This window comes from Saimiri boliviensis, chromosome 6, assembly GCF_048565385.1.
Source record: "Saimiri boliviensis isolate mSaiBol1 chromosome 6, mSaiBol1.pri, whole genome shotgun sequence".
Lineage (NCBI taxonomy): Eukaryota > Metazoa > Chordata > Mammalia > Primates > Cebidae > Saimiri > Saimiri boliviensis.
The window spans coordinates 117,819,368-117,835,602 of NC_133454.1; the positions used below are offsets into that span (position 1 = coordinate 117,819,368).

At 38.4% G+C, this 16,235-nt stretch overlaps 1 protein-coding gene across 1 annotated transcript; it reads left to right on the forward strand.

Annotated features, from left to right (window-relative positions):
• Positions 1-2,972: 2,972 nt before the first annotated feature.
• LOC101047822 (olfactory receptor 9I1-like) lies at positions 2,973-3,914 on the forward strand. The gene has a single exon (XM_003920449.2). The coding sequence runs from the start codon at positions 2,973-2,975 to the stop codon at positions 3,912-3,914; it is 942 nt and encodes a 313-aa protein (XP_003920498.1).
• Positions 3,915-16,235: the final 12,321 nt, after the last annotated feature.

Below are 16,235 nucleotides of genomic sequence, written 5' to 3' on the forward strand. Positions count from 1 at the left end.
GGAGAAAGGAAAAGGAAAAAGGAAAAAGGAAGAAAGTGTAAACAGAAAATAAAAAAATAGGAAGTATTAACAAAACCAAATTCTGGCCCATCAGAAAAACAAAGGGGGCAAATCTCTAGCACAAATAAACGATATTGCACAAAAAGGAGGATAATCTTAAATACAGGATTTATTTTTATTTTTATTTTTTTTTTATTGCATTTTAGGTTTTGGGGTACATGTGAAGAACATGCAATATTGTTGCATAGGTACCCACATGGCAGTGTGGTTTGCTGCCTTCCGTCCCCTCACCTGTATCTGTCATTTCTCCCCATGCTATCTCTTTCCACCTCCCCACCCCCCCGCCCCTCCCCCATTTCCCCCCAACGGACCCCAGTGTGTAGTGCTCCCCTCCCTGTGTCCATGTGTTCTCATTGTTCAACATCTGTTTATAAGTGAGAATATACGGTGTTTGATTTTCTGCTCTTGTGTCAGTTTGCTGAGAATGATGGTTTCCAGGTTCATCCATGTCCCTACAAAGGACGTGAACTCATCGTTTTTGATGGCTGTGTAATATTCCATGGAAATACAGGATTTTTTTTCTCAACTTTTATTTTAAGTTCAGAGGTACGTGTGCAGCTGTTATTGTCAGTGCCTAGATGTTGATGCTGAGACTTGAGGTCTTATACAAGGACTTGTACAAGGTCACACAAATAGAAGTGCCTGAGTCTGAGTTTGGAAAAAACTCTGTCTTCAGGGCTCATTTTCTTAGCCACTGTGTATATCCGTGGGATTCCAGACTTACCTTTGTGCCAGGTGAGCTTAGATTGATTACTGAGCCTCTAGCGTCTTAGGGGCTTCTCTCTGTTATCAGGAGGCTAACACTTCTGATCAGTGTTGCCTGGAACATGTCTCCCAAAGACCTGAAAACCTCCATATATCTTGTAATGGGAGCAGGTGGTCCATTGTTGGTGGTTTATGTCTTTATTTTCTATTAGTTGTGGCTAAATGACGTATGTAAGTACATGCAAATAGTTACCTGATTCCCAGAATTTCTGCTAAAATGTCACCTTTCAATAAATCCTTTTGATGGTCTTAATATCCTTCTTCTTCCTTTGATATTTTTAAGCATTTTTTTTTCTATAGAACTTATTAACTTCTATCATGGTAGAAGAATATATTTCTTCTTTTTTGAACACGTATATGCTGGGCTCCACTAGAATGACCACCCCATGAAGGCAGGAACCTTTGCTTTGTTTAAAGCAATAAACAGATGAATACAGACTCTTTTTTCTTTGGTTGGGATGATTTGCATGAACTCCTCTTAAGAACATGGTGAATCATTGTTCTGGGAGAAGATTGGGATAAGATTTGGCTTTAAGTAGAGGAAAACAACCTAAATATTTACACTCTCAAGAATTCAATGGGGGTAAAAAAACTCCCACCAGATGCTAAACATTATGACATCATTAGATCAGCTTTTGCCAAACATTGATCAAGGTTTTGCTTTATTATTTACCTAAGGTCTTATGAGATCTTTTTCAAATTCACTTTTTGTTTCAAGGATAGAAAGAGGACAAGAAGAATCACCACTGAAGTCCACATTCACTATGTTCATTGCTCTAAATTATCAGTGTTCAAAGGCACAGGGATAGTATTTTTCCGATACCTGGCAAGAACCCCATCTGTATTAGAATTCAAAACTCAGTGTGATGGCTTTGTCTGTTAATGAGTTTTTCAGGCTAATTCTGGAATAGCTTGATTCATGTATCTCACTGATTGATAATGATGTGGCATTAAAAAAATTAGGACAGATCCTTTGGAACAAGAGGAGAACTTGGAAACCAGGCCACGCTGCTTGGCAGAAACAGAGAGGAAGAGGCGGCTTGGCAGGCAATGGGCTACAGAGGTCCTAACAGTGCTTGTTCTTTATGGCTCACTGTCTAGCATACAAATCCATTGTGCACATATGCACATTGGAAACAACCCTAAAAAAGGTGTAGTTGATGCTGGAACTCCAGGTGGCTGTGGACTTGGAGATGAAATGATTCTAGAATGTATGTGAACTGAAGACCATGCCAGTCATATTCTCTCAGAATTTAGGAAAAAATAATTCTAAGTGTGTGTCAGACCATGTGCAACATGCTATAAAAATTATGTCCTACACAATAATATTATGACTTTGGCAGTGTAATCCTCAACCAAGAAGGGGGCTGAGGTTCAGAAAGGTTAATTAACTTGCTCAAGGGCTGCGTGTATTCAAATCTGCACCTTATTTCAAAGCCCATGTCTTTTATACTATACCACTAGGGGTTTTCCAACAAAGTGCTTTCTTCCTCCGTGTGAGGCTGATTAAGGTTTCCAATTTGGGAACTGTCAGAAGTTTTGGAAGTGCCTAAGGAACTGAGGTCTAATCTAAGAATCTTTGCCTGTTTACCAGTTGTGAAATCTGGGTCACTTCACTTCTTTGACCCTCAAATTCTTCTGTAAAAAATGGGGTTAACAATATATGTTTCATGTGGGAACAGAAAACCAAACACTGCATGTTCTCACTTATAAGTGGGAGCTGAACAGTGAGAACACATGGACACAGGGAGGGGAACAACACATGCTGGGGCCTGTTGTGGGAGGGAGGGAGGTGGGAAGAGGATTAGGAAAAAGAGCTCATGCATGCTGGGCTTAATACTTAGGTGATGGGTTGATAGGTGCAGCAAACCACCATAACACATGTTTACCTACGTAACAAACTTGGACATCTTGTACGTGTACCCCAGAACTTAAAAATACAATAAAGAAAATTAAAAACAATATGTGTTTCCAAGGATTTCTGAAGGATCAAGTAAAATACAGTTTGTGAAAATATAAAGTACTTTACAGATCTAAAAAATTATTATCATTACCGAGCAATGATCAAGTCAAGCTATTACCACCTTAATGTATCTTCAATGAGACTTTATTATTATTTTTTAATTTCAGTGGATAACGTTGGCTTCATGGCAGAGAATGGCACCATGGTGACAGAATTTGTTCTGATGGGGTTCCGGCTGCAGGCAGAGCTACAGATAGGTCTTTTCTTTGTGTTTCTGGCCATTTTTCTCATCACCATGGGGGGCAACCTGGGCATGATTGTGCTAATTCAGAGTGACCTTCAGCTCCAGACTCCCATGTACTTCTTCCTCAGTCACCTTTCCTTCCTGGACATTTGCTACTCTTTTGTTATTGTTCCTCAGTTGCTTGAGACTTTGGGGACTGATAAGATGATCATCACCTATGAGCGCTGTGCCAGCCAATTCTTCTTTTTCACCCTCTGTGCTAGCACTGAGTGTTTCCTTTTGGCCGTGATGGCCTATGACCGCTACTTGGCTGTGTGTAAGCCCCTCCTCTATGCCACAGCCATGACACCACAGACCCGCCTGGGGCTGGTGGCTGGAGCCTATGCTGGTGCCATGGTCAATTCTGTGATCCGCACTGGGTGTACCTTCTCTATCTCTTTCTGTAAGTCCAATCATGTAGACTTCTTTTTCTGTGACCTCCCACCCCTGCTGAAGCTTGCCTGTAGTGAAACCAGGCCAAGGGAGTGGGTAATCTACCTCTTAGCTTTTCTGGTCATCACAACCAGCATTTCAGTGATTCTTATATCCTACTTACTCATCATTCAGGCCATTCTGAGGATTCATACAGCAGGTGGCAAAGCCAAGACCTTCTCCACCTGTGCTTCTCACATGACTGCAGTGGCTCTCTTCTTTGGGACACTCATTTTCATATACCTGAAAAGTAACATGGGCAAATCCCTCGAGGAAGACAAGATTGTGTCAATATTTTACACTGCAGTGATCCCCATGCTAAATCCAGTGATCTATAGCCTGAGAAACAAAGAAGTGAAGGAGGCTCTGAAGAAAGTTTTCAACAGGATGAGGGTTTCCCAAGAAGATTAACTCTTTAGCTTCATCAATCCAGAAGTTCCTGCAAATCCTACTCTGGGCTTTTGCCTCTTCCCCTTAACACATGAACCAGATCCCATAATTACAAAGACATACTGAGGGAGAAAAAGGTAGATTTGGGTTCCAGTATTTTCTTTATTGACTCCATGATCTTGAGCCAGAAATGCTTCATTTCAGTTTTCTCATCAGTAAAAATTTCTGCCTTGCTATGGATAAAGGTCAAGAGATCTTCAGCCAGGATCAAGAGACAGAGAATGCCAAAAAGCTTTGTAAATAATAGCATGCTATAAAATATAGATTTAAAATATAGATTTTTTTTTTTCTTATCTGTCCTGGGTATTGAGGAGCATTTTCTCAGCTATTTGAATTTTTTTCTATTAAGCTTGTTTTCGTGCCTAGCATGATTACAAAACAGTAGCTCATTGTTTACACAGTATAGGGAAGTCATATTTTTGGTTGTGGATCATAGTGTGGATATCGGCCTTTATGAAAAAAACTTTTTTTTAATATTCAGTCATACCCAATTTGGGATTTGTCATGGAAAATAAAAGCAACTAAACAAAAGAAGAAAAAATAAAGAAGGGAAAGGAGGTGTGTTAGACTGCTTCCCAAGATGGCATAGAGGATTCAGACACTGTGGAAAAAAAGAAGGATATAATGATTTGCATTAATTATTGGAAACAATTTGATCTTGATGTAGGGCTGAAGTGAGTTTGCATATATAACTTTGTAATATTTCTTGATCACCAAAGGTCAGAAGCCCTATTTTATTTCTGAAGCATTGTTCATAGACCATCTGCTTCAATTAACTCAAGTTATTTCCTATTCTCCAGTATTGAAAATCATTATCTACTTTCATCTCCTCTAGGACATTTACTATATTGTCAGAAGATAGGTAACAACGAATCTGACTGCCACTTTTTAATGACTTCCTTATCTGCTGGAAAGGTTACCTGGGAAACATCTCCATGGAGACCCCACACTTTTATTCATCAATTCAGCAAATATATACTATCCACTATGTATCAAATATTAAGTTTATAATCTAGTAATAAATAAGACAGATATGGTTCGTTTGGCACAGAGATTAGAACTTAGGACACAGACAGATATTCAACCATTGCACTGTTAATTAATTAATTATTGTTTATTACAATATTGCAAAGTGAAACAGAAGAAGCATGGGGTATTGTATACTGTATAATAAGGTTCCAACCTAGTTTGGTGTGGTCAGAAAAGGCTTCCAAGAGGAATTAACATTAAAGCAGAGGCTTCAAGAATAAGTATGCCATAGTCATGGGTTGTGAAGACTCTTCTAGACAGAAAGAGTTGCAAATGCAAAGGCCTGTGAAAAGGGATGCCTTGAGGAACTGAAGTTGGCTGTAGCATGAGGGAGCAGGGCTTAGTGTGAGATGCAACTGGTGAATTCCAGAGAAACTGGGTCACAGAGCCTTGCATATTCGCTTAGGGACTTGTGGACTTTATTTGAGAAGTAGAGTGTGAAACGGTCAGCTATGAATTTTTAAAAGATTTCTTTGGCTGCAGTGCGATGGATGGAAAGGAGGCAGGTGGTGGCAGAGACAGAGGGAAATAGAACCACTTTGTCTGTTAAATAACACTTGGTGCATCCCAGTGCATGGTATTTGATTTCCATGCTACAGTGTATGCTCCATTCTATGATGCATGTTATGTTAGAGAAAGCTAGCAGGTACATGACTTTGATGTTGGTTTAGGACTGATTCTTGGCAGAGTGGCAAAATTAGGGAAATATGTTTTTGGTGGTGCCCACCTTTTCATTGGTGCACTTTTCCTTCCATAAAGTGTGACCTTTCTCAGGTAGACACAGGTATACACTAACTGTCCCTTCATCCAAATGATCATCAACTACTCCTTCTTAAGGGGTCAGCATGTTTTCATCAACCGCCTACTTGATGCCAGACTGAGGTTATGAGCTCAAGAAGCCATCCCTTACAGGGCTTCTTCTGTGTTTAAAGGCAGGGAAAGCCTTCAAATGTAAAAACAGAGAAATCGGCAAAATGCTAGACAGTGGGTTTGCTGTTTTGATAGTGGCAGGAACAACCTCATACCCCTACCAATTTCTACTTTGTGGGTAGCAACCAATTCTGCCTATAAATGAGTGATCTTTGATACATCTGCAGTATTTTATATTTATACAATTGCCTCATGCATGCACCAAGTGGATAAAAATGAAGTTTTAGTGTGTTTTAGGGAATTATCTTCTGATTAATGTAAAAACCACTGGAGAATGGCGTATGTAGTATTACTAATTACATATATTAATAAATGAATAAAAACATTCATAAATCACCTAATTTGTGTCAGATTCTGTGCTGACTTTTCACTTATCTCATTTAAAGATTTCATTCTTAAAATAAAAAAGTCTCATCCTTAAAATAGACTCTACACATACTGTTTTAGAAATAGAATTCAGTCAGGAATTCTGGTGTTGTTTTCTTTTTTACCCTCTCACTTCTAAGTGTATTTCTTTTGGGAACTAGGCTTTGGAATTATACATTTTTAGCTATAATACTTTGGCCTTAATTTACCAACAGTGATATTGGAAAGATGAAAAAAAGCAGACCTTCAAACTCTGAACTGACCCATTAAAATCAATTCACCAAGAGGCCAAAGTACTATGTTCTTGATCACTTAGAGCGACACCAAAACTTTAATTATAGATTTGTATTTTTCACATGCATTAACTTGATTGAGTGTAGGGATAAAGCTCAATCAACTAGATTATCAGCATAAGGGCATGGGACTAGGATAGAATGATGGAGCATAAACCATACAACACATAATCTAGGGCCTTTGGCAGAAGCAAGTATGTATATATTTACTTTTTGTGTATGGGAATGCATTTTGTCTGGGGGAGCCACAGTGCTTCAGATACGAGCAAAAACAAACACACACTTTTTTTTTTTTTGGTCTTGAAGATCAATTCCAGACAGATAGAAATACTTATCAGATTTTTTTCTCCTTGTTCCAGTTCTATTTGTCTAAGCTACAGGGAAGGGAAAATGCCATCAAAGCCATGTGCAAATGACAAGAACAGAGCTGCCCAAGTCCCAGTGCCACCGTCCCCGTGGATCTTTCGTGCTTTTTTGGTGGCTATGGGCTAAAGGGCAAAAAAGAAACAAAGCATTTTGGTTTGAAGGTTTTTACTGGTGATGAGTTCAAAGGTTAGGCAGCTCTGGTTTTTGAATCTTATTTTGCCTGATGCTGAATTCAAACCTCAAACTAAATTTTCTTCTGAATCTTATTTAGAGAATGTGGGGAGGATAAATCACCTGAGAAATTGGGGAGAGCCGACAGAAGTTGAAAAGGAAGTAGGCTGTCTGCTTCCCCGTAGTGAATCCACGAAGTTGCTTGTGGAGATCAAGATGCTTCACGGACATTACACAATTCATCCTTTTAGTCCTATTGGGAAAGAAACTCTCAGCTATTTCCACTCATCTCTTCTTCAAAAATTATGAGGTTTTCTGAAAATAGTTGAAAGGAACATTGTGTCTTTTTCTTTTTCTCGACATCTTTGTCCTTATTTAAAACATAATAGTGAAACACAAAAATAAAAAATGACAGCAACAGCAGCAAAAAAAAAAGTGCTGTTGATCTTGTAATGGAATGAGTATCTACACTGTTTCTAATTCTACCCTTACTAAATTTGCTGCTTTGGGGATTAAAACCCCTGAAAAAAGCATTGTAAAAATAGCTTGTCGACATCTGTTGTTTTATATATAGACAGAGCCTAAAACACTTTATTCAATAAATTAGCTCTTTATTGAGGAGCTAGTATATGCTGGGCACTCTGTGTGGGCAGGGATGTTGCTCCTCACTGTATTCCTGTTGTGTACCTTAGTACTTGGCACGTAGATGGCACTTAACTAACTTAAAAAAATTCCCTTTAATTGTTTAAAAGTTTTTTTTGGTACACATAATATTGAGACTTAAGTGGTTAAAATAAATTTACCATTTTAACCGTGTAAGTACATAATATGGCGGCATTAAGTACATTCATATCATCTTGCAACCATCATCATGATCCCTCTCCAGAATGTTTTCATCATCTCAAACTGAAACTCTGTACCCGTTAAATCACTCCCCATTTCCCTGTCCCCCTACCCCTGGCAATCACCATTCTAGCTTTGTTTCTATGGATTTGCTTCTTCTAAGTACTTTGTAAAAGTGGGATCATATAATATTTATTTTTCTGTGTCTAGGCTTCTTTCATTTAGCATATTGTTCTCAAGGTTCATGTATTTTATAGCATGTATCAGAACTCCATTGCTTTTTATAGATCGATAATAGTCTATTGCATGGATATACCACATTTTATCCATTTATCTGTTGGTAGACACTTGAGTTGTTTCTACCTTTTGGCTATTGTGAATAATGTCGCTACAAATGTGGGTGAACAAAGATTTGTCTAAGCCCCTGTTTTCCATTCTTTTGCATAGTATATACTACTTAAAAGCGGAATTGTTGGCTCATATGGTAAATCTCTGCTTAACTTTTTGAGGAACCACCTACCGTTTTTCACAGCAGCTGCACTGTTTTCCATCTCTACTGGCAATATATAAGGGTTCTAAGATTTTCACATGCTCAACACTTGATTTCCATTTTTTTGGTAATAGCTATGCTAATGGGTATGAAGTGGCATTTCACTGTGGTTTTGAATTGCATTACCTAATGACTAGTGATGTTGAACATCTTTTCATCTTCTTATTGTCTTACTTGCAACTTATGTATCTTCTTGGAGAAATATCTATTCAAGTTCTTTACTCATATTTAAATTGAGTTGTTAAGGCCTGGTGTGACAGCTCACTGCTATAATCCCAGTGTTTGGGGAGAACCCCTGGTCTCAAGCTATCCTCCTACCTTGGCCTCCCCAACCACTGGGCAACATGGTGAGACCCTGCCTCTACATAAAATAAAAATAAATTGAGTTGTTTGTTTTTTTATTGTTGAGTTGCATGAGCTCTTTATCTATGGTAATGCACCACATAGGGATATTTCAATCAATGATGGATCACATCTCAATGGTGTTTCCATGAGGTTATAATGGAGCTGAAAATTTCCATCACCTATGGCCATCATAAGCATCCTAACATCATAGGACAACAGATGACTCACATGTTTGTGGTGACAGTGTAAACAAACCTACTGTACTGTCAGCCATATAAAAGTATAGCACATACTATTATGTATAGTATATAATACTTGATAGTGATAATAAGACTATGTTACTTGTTTATTTAGTTACTATACTATTTTGTTGTTATTTTAGAGTGTATTCCTTCTAATCACAAAAAGCAAGTTAACTCTAAAACAGCCCCATGCAGGTCCTTCAGGACGTATTCCAGAGGAAGGCATTGTCACCACAGGAGATGACAGCTCCATGCATGTATTCACCCCTGATGTCCTTCTAGTGGGACAAGATGTGCTTTTGATATCATACCTAAAAAATCATTGCCACATACAATGTTATGAAACTTTTCCTCTATGCTTTATCCTAAGAGTTTTGCCATTTTAACCTTTATGCTTAGGTATTTTATCCATTTTGAGTTCATTTACGTATGGGTATACTACATGAAAGTTAAGGACCCAGATTTATTCTTTTGCATAGGGATATCCAGTTTTCCTAGAATTGTTTGTTGAAAAGAGGCATTCAACTTTTACTGAGATCCTTAATACAATGAGAGGAGATACCGTAAAATAAAAAAGTCTCTGGATTAAGAGAAAAGAGCTTTCAAACTCATTTTCAGGCCCACCCTTCTTCCTTCTCGTCTATTGTTGGTTCCTTTTTTACCAGTAGGGCAAATTAAGCCTGGGATAGTTAAATGACCCCAGGTGCCCTGTCCCGGTACCACAGTTAAGTAGCAACTGTATCTTAACGTTGCTTTTGAGAAGGTGGAATTGCATCATTTGCTTTCATAGTTTACCCAGGGAAGGGGATTTTTCTCAGGGAAGGCAAATCCAAATCTGTAGAAGAGTGAATGACAGTTTGAAAAACTGTCTTTGGCATGACTCTTGTTTCATAATACAAACAACATAAAGTGAAACTCTTCTGTTGAAAGCTTGTGGGACTGCACAGACGTTAGAGTGCAACTGTTGGGTGACTGTGAGCTAAAAATGTTGGGGAACACAGGTCTAATGGGTATTAGCTCATTACAACCATGTGTGCACAACCAGTCTTTATTGAGAAAAGACATTTCTAGATGCTAAAGCCAGTGAATTTATGTCTTAGTTTTCAGCCCCCAACTTTTTAACCTTGCACACAGGATTGCCCCAGGCATAATAATAACTGCCTTGGTCCTGAAGTTACTCAGTCTCTGTCGTTGCTCTGGATGCTTACATTTCTTTTCCCGTTATAATACTGTAGATAAGGGAATTGGGGTAGAAAGACACTCCAGGACAGTTTAGACTGCATCTTAATTAGGAACCTTGAGATAGGGGCTACTGAGTTAACCAGACCATTGATGCATTTCTCAGGAGCTCTGACAGGCTATGGGGAAATCCTCACAGGCCAGGAGAACAGCAGTCCTGAGTTCCAGAAATTACAAATCGAGTAGTGATTCTACAAGCCAGACATCAGGAGCCAAATAATTCTACTCAATTTGTGATTGATATTACAAGAGGATTGGTATGAGGACCCAGGGAGATGCAGGTGGGAGCTAGTTCAGGAAGCCATGATGTGACTCAGGGACGGGTGGGATGAGAGGATAAAGAATAGGAACAAATAAAATGGCAGAATCAGAACATTTATTTTATTTTTAAAGTGTTATTCATAATTCACAGATAATATTTTTATATATTTATGAAATTCATGGCATTTAAAGTAAGGGAATCACAGAATTCCCTCGAGAAGGGCTGTTTCAATGTGCAGTGAATGAGAATGCTGGATCCCCTATACGCTGACAGCACTGGGGAGCATGCTTTTTAAAATACCATGGCCAGTATTTACTTGGAAAGTATCTCGTTATTTTAATTTGTATTTCTTTGATTATGAATGAGGTTCAGAATCACCTCATTTGTTTGCATCATTTATATTTCTTTTATAAATTTCTTATGTGCTTTGTTGATTGATTTGTAAGAGCAACTTGTACGTTGGTGGGGGGAATGGCAGTGGAGGAAGGGCTTACACGATGCCTACATAAAATGACTGCAAGTACTGGGAACAGTAAACTGAGGCAAAGTGCGTTAGGCTTTTGGGGAGACAAACTTTTTTAAGCCTTTTTGTTTTAGGTGCAAAGTAACTTTAACTTTGTTACAGCACATAACATGCTCAAGGGCTTAAAACTCCTTACGTACGTAGCATTACAAAATAACCAAACTTACAGGCTTTTTGTAAAACTTGCTTTTACTAGCTGGACTGTTTATTAATAAGCATACATTTTTAGTCTGTAAAAAAACTTACCTAAACTGCCACTGTTAGTTATTTTATGTTTAATGCACAGCCTTCCTTTACCAGTTTACCCTGCCACCTGCACTATAAATAATAGTAATTGTGCTTAATAAATATTGTAAAAACCAAAACTCAGGGCCTTTGCTGCCTCGAGTAAAAAGTAATGGTCCCGTGGTCCCACTCTCTCTCTTAATCTGTCTTTTTCTCATTCCTTTTTTGCCACCAAACTCAGGGCACCCATGGGTGGGGTGTGGGGCTGGTTCCCTACAGTACATTAGAAAAATCAGTCCTTTGTCTGTTATTTGCATTGCAAATATGTTTACAAGTTTGCCTTTTGAGTTTAATTACGGTGTTTTAGCCTCTAAAAATGTTAAAATTGGATGTAGTTAGAGTTATTCATTTTTTTCTTTTATAGCTTCTAGGGTTTCTGTTGATATTAGAAAGGCCTTTTCTCTGAGATAATCAAATTATTTACCTTTTTTTTTAAAAAAAAAAAAAGATTTACTATAATTTCATTTTTTATGTTTCACATCTTGGATTCATCCTGAATATATTTTGCACACATGACGGTGCAACTTTCCATCTCTCTGGGAGATTGCTGGGCAACATGTCTCCCTCTGGAATCCGAGCTCCAGGAGGGCAGGCACTTAGCTTGTGCTGCTTGCCAAAGTGATGCTGGTGCCTGGCACAGAGCCTGCCACCTGGTGGGCACTTAGTAAGCTCTTCTTTAATTAGTACATGATAAAATTCCAGAAGATAGAGGGATGAGCTGAATCTAGCAGGAAAAAAAAAAAAAAACCCTTTATTTCTGGATTTTTATCCTCTAAAAAAAAAAAAAATAGAAAAAGACTGGAGCAAGCCCAGAAAATGAAAACCAAGGTGGCGAAGGAACCAGAAACCAAATTAGAGGAGGCACTGTGGCTGCTCACTTTGGAGAAGACTCAGTGAGGAAATCTCTTCCTTTGTTTAGTGTTAAGGAGATGGATGCCTTCGCTTTTAGAGTTTAAGGAAGAGGTCTGGAAGGAACTGTTCAAAGAGGGGATGGGTTGTCTTTGAAGACGGTGAGTTCTCTTTCCCTGGGAGTGCTCAAGGGTAGATGTATGGTTTCTTGGGGACTGTTGCAGAAGATTCAAACATCAGGAGCCTAGCAGACGAGTGATACAGACTAAGGGTAATTCAATAGGGAAGAGTGAGTCCTGCTCCATAGGAGCAATGAAATGACCTCTCAGCTCTAACCAAGTGTTGCCATGTGTTGCAAGAAATCTGTATTTTTTTAAAAGAGAAATTTGAAAGTGAATTAAAACAATAGAAAGTTTATTGATTTTTAAAACTTGGGTTTTAAAATCCTGATCTGATGTCTGGGTTTCTCTTGTGGCCCAGAAGTTTGCAATCTCTATCACAGATAAAAGTGGAATTGTATATAGAAAGTAGCACAGTTTCTGGATTATATGACCTTTCAAACTTCTCTAACCTTGGCTCTCTGATTTCCTGAGTTATATAAATGTAAGAGATTATTAATAGTGTCACTATATCACTAGAATATGACTCAGCATATGAGAAGAGCAGATTTGATGGAGGAAGAATTAGGATTTGATGGAAGGAAGGTTGTCTCTGGAATTACTCTACTCTATATACAACCTATCATCATTTTATGCCAATCAATATTAATTGTTGGTAATAATAGAGTGTGAGGGTCATATAAGCAAGTCTTAAGGAGAGAAAAGGCCAGGAAGTAGTATTTAAAGTGAAAATGGCCGGGTGCGGTGGCTCAAGCCTGTAATCCCAGCACTTTGGGAGGCCGAGGCGGGTGGATCACGAGGTCAAGAGATCGAGACCATCCTGGTCAACATGGTGAAACCCCGTCTCTATTAAAAATACAAAAAATTAGCTGCGCATGGTGGCGCGTGCCTGTAATCCCAGCTACTCAGGAGGCTGAGGCAGGAGAATTGCCTGAACCCAGGAGGCGGAGGTTGCGGTGAGCCGAGATCGTGCCATTGCACTCCAGCCTGGGTAACAAGAGTGAAACTCCGTCTCAAAAAAAAAAAAAAAAAAAAAAAAAAGTGACAATGGAGACAGAGAGACAGAGAGAGAGCAAGAGAGCAAGAGAGAGACAGAGAAAAGAAAAGAAGAAGGAGGAGGAGGAGAAGGAGGAAGAGGAGGAGGAGAAAATAGAGGAGGAGAAGGAGAATAGAAAGCAACTTTGAACTGAACCTCCCTTGTGTATAAAAGGAAATTAAGAGTTTGAGAAACGTAATCGTAGCCCAGTGGCTGGAGACACAAGGTCTTCTGCAGGCTGCTTTAGCCACTAACACAGTTAAGTGTTTTGGCTTAGCACTAAAAGTCAGTGCCATGGATCTTTTTGTGCTATGATGAAGCTGAGAGAGTTGAAAAGGAATGGGAAATGTTACTGTTTCCCAATTCAACATTATTTTGTTGCATCATTATAACTATTATTGCAGAAGGTTGAATGCACAGCTAAAGAGAGATGGCTTTCCTTCATTTACAGAAGGGTGACTATAGTTAACAAAAATTAATCCTATATTTCAAAATAGCTAGAAGAGAAGATCTGAAACATTCTCAACACAAGGAAATAAGAAATGTTTGAGGTGATGAATATTGTAATTATGCTTTGATCATTACACATTGAAGGCATATACCAAATGTCACATGTACCCCATTAATATGTACAATTATTAGGTATCAATAGGAAAATTTAAAAAGAAAGTTTCCCAAGGTCACATAACATAGCCAGCAGCTGAGCTAGGATTGAATGTTGGCAGTTTGTCTTTAGAGCTGCATTCAGCCATTGTGAGGTTCACCTCCCACCACACTGGGCTCTTTTATCAGGGGGAGCTGTTAGATGCCTGCTTTTAATTACTTAGATGATAGTGATTTTAAGGTCTTGCATCAGCCAGGTTTTCTAAAGAAACAATAGAAAATATATTTTTATCTATATACAGCATGTCTATTTCTATCTATCTTCCTGCCTACCTACCTACCTGTCTACCTATCTATCTAGAATTATTTTCGAGAATTTGGCTCACGTAATTGTGGGGGCTGGCATATCTGAAATTTGCTGAGCAGGTGGTAATCTGAAGGCTTAGGGAAGAGATAATGTTGTAGTTCTCAATCTTAAGTTATGTGGAAGAAGAATTCATTATTTTTTGGGAGATCTTAGTCTTTTCCTTTAAGTTCTTCAACTTACGGGATGAGGTGGACCCACATTATAGAGGGTACTCTACTTTACTCAAAGTCAACTGATTTAAATGTTAATCATAGAAAAAGAAAATATACCTTAACAGCACTACTTAGGCTGATGTTTGATTCAATAACTGAGCACCATAGCCCAGCCTAGTTGATACAGAAAATGAACCATACAGGTCCCTTAAGATGATGTGGTTCAGTACTTATTTTAAGAAAGTGCTCACTCTCGGAGTCGTACAAGTGCAGGGGCAGTACCTGACAGTGAGAATCTCCCTAAGTTTTGTGCTTCTCTTGCCTCACCCTGGTCCTGACCCTGCTTTCCACAAAAGATTCAAGATAATGTCTTTAACCTGGGTCTTCTTCCAGTAGCATGAACTGGGAGTCAGGTACACCTGGATTTGAATCCTGCCTCCATTATTCGTATGAGATATTGAACAAGTGGCATAATCATTCTGAGCCTCAGTTTGCTTAATCATGGAATAGGTATAATAACATCACCTGCTTTCCAGGGATGTTGGGAGGTGACAGAATATCAACTCAGACACAAGGGAGAAGAGTATGATTTGTTATGGAAAATTCTTTTTTTAATTATAGCAGGCTTTTTTTAACCTTTGTTATAATTTTGGCAGGTGAAATGGCCAAGTGTTGCCTTTCTTTTGTGCATTCTTTGATGCTTCATCTTGATTTATAAAGCCCAGAAATTCAACAATACAAAAAGCACAAGCCTGTCCCCAAACCCTGTATAGAGGGAAGAAGACTGACAAACACAAACAAAACCATGAGACAGTGTGATCTACTGCTGCCTTGTGGGACAGTCCTAAAGTTCATTCATTGAAACAGTGGGGAAGGCAGCTTCAAAACTACTTTGTGAGTAGTTCAAATAAAAGCTGATGTGTAGGTAATAAAATAGGAATTTTGTAATTGTACCTTTTCCCTAATTCAGATTGGTTTTCTTGGTTGGTGAGATCTTATGATACTAAGAAAAAAATACATCTTGTATATCTATAAATGTATAGGTATTTTATTTATGGCCATATGGATTAAACATCTATTTTCTTTATGATATTAAACACATTATTTAACAAATGGAACAACATTGTAATATCTCACAAATATTTTGGAGACAAATTTCCCTGAGACTTCTAGTGTGTATTGAGCTATATACTCTCTCTCTTTCCATCTTTCTCCATCACTTTGTATATCTATCTGTACATTTGATACTTTTTGGCTCATTTCCTGGAATAGTAGAGCCCTTTGCTAGACTTAGACTTTACATTTTGCAATTTCAGTTGCAGAATAGTTTAATAAACTATTAGCACGTGAGAAATAGGGAAAGGGTGTGGATGATGATGAGCAGGAAAGTTTGAACTTTTAAATATGACAATAAAGTGATTTCCCTTTTATACTGTTGGTAGGAGTATAAATTAGTTCAACCATTGGGAAGACAGTGTGATGATTCCTCAAGGATCTAGAACCAGACATATCATTTGACCCAGCAATCCCATTGCTGGGTATATACCGAAAGGATTATAAATCATTCTACTATAAAGACACATGCACAGGTATATTTATTGTGGCACTGTTCACAACACCAAAGACTTGGAACCAACCCAAATGCCCCTCAATGATAGATTGGATAATGAAAAAGTGGCATGTATACATCATGGACTACTGTGCAGCCATAA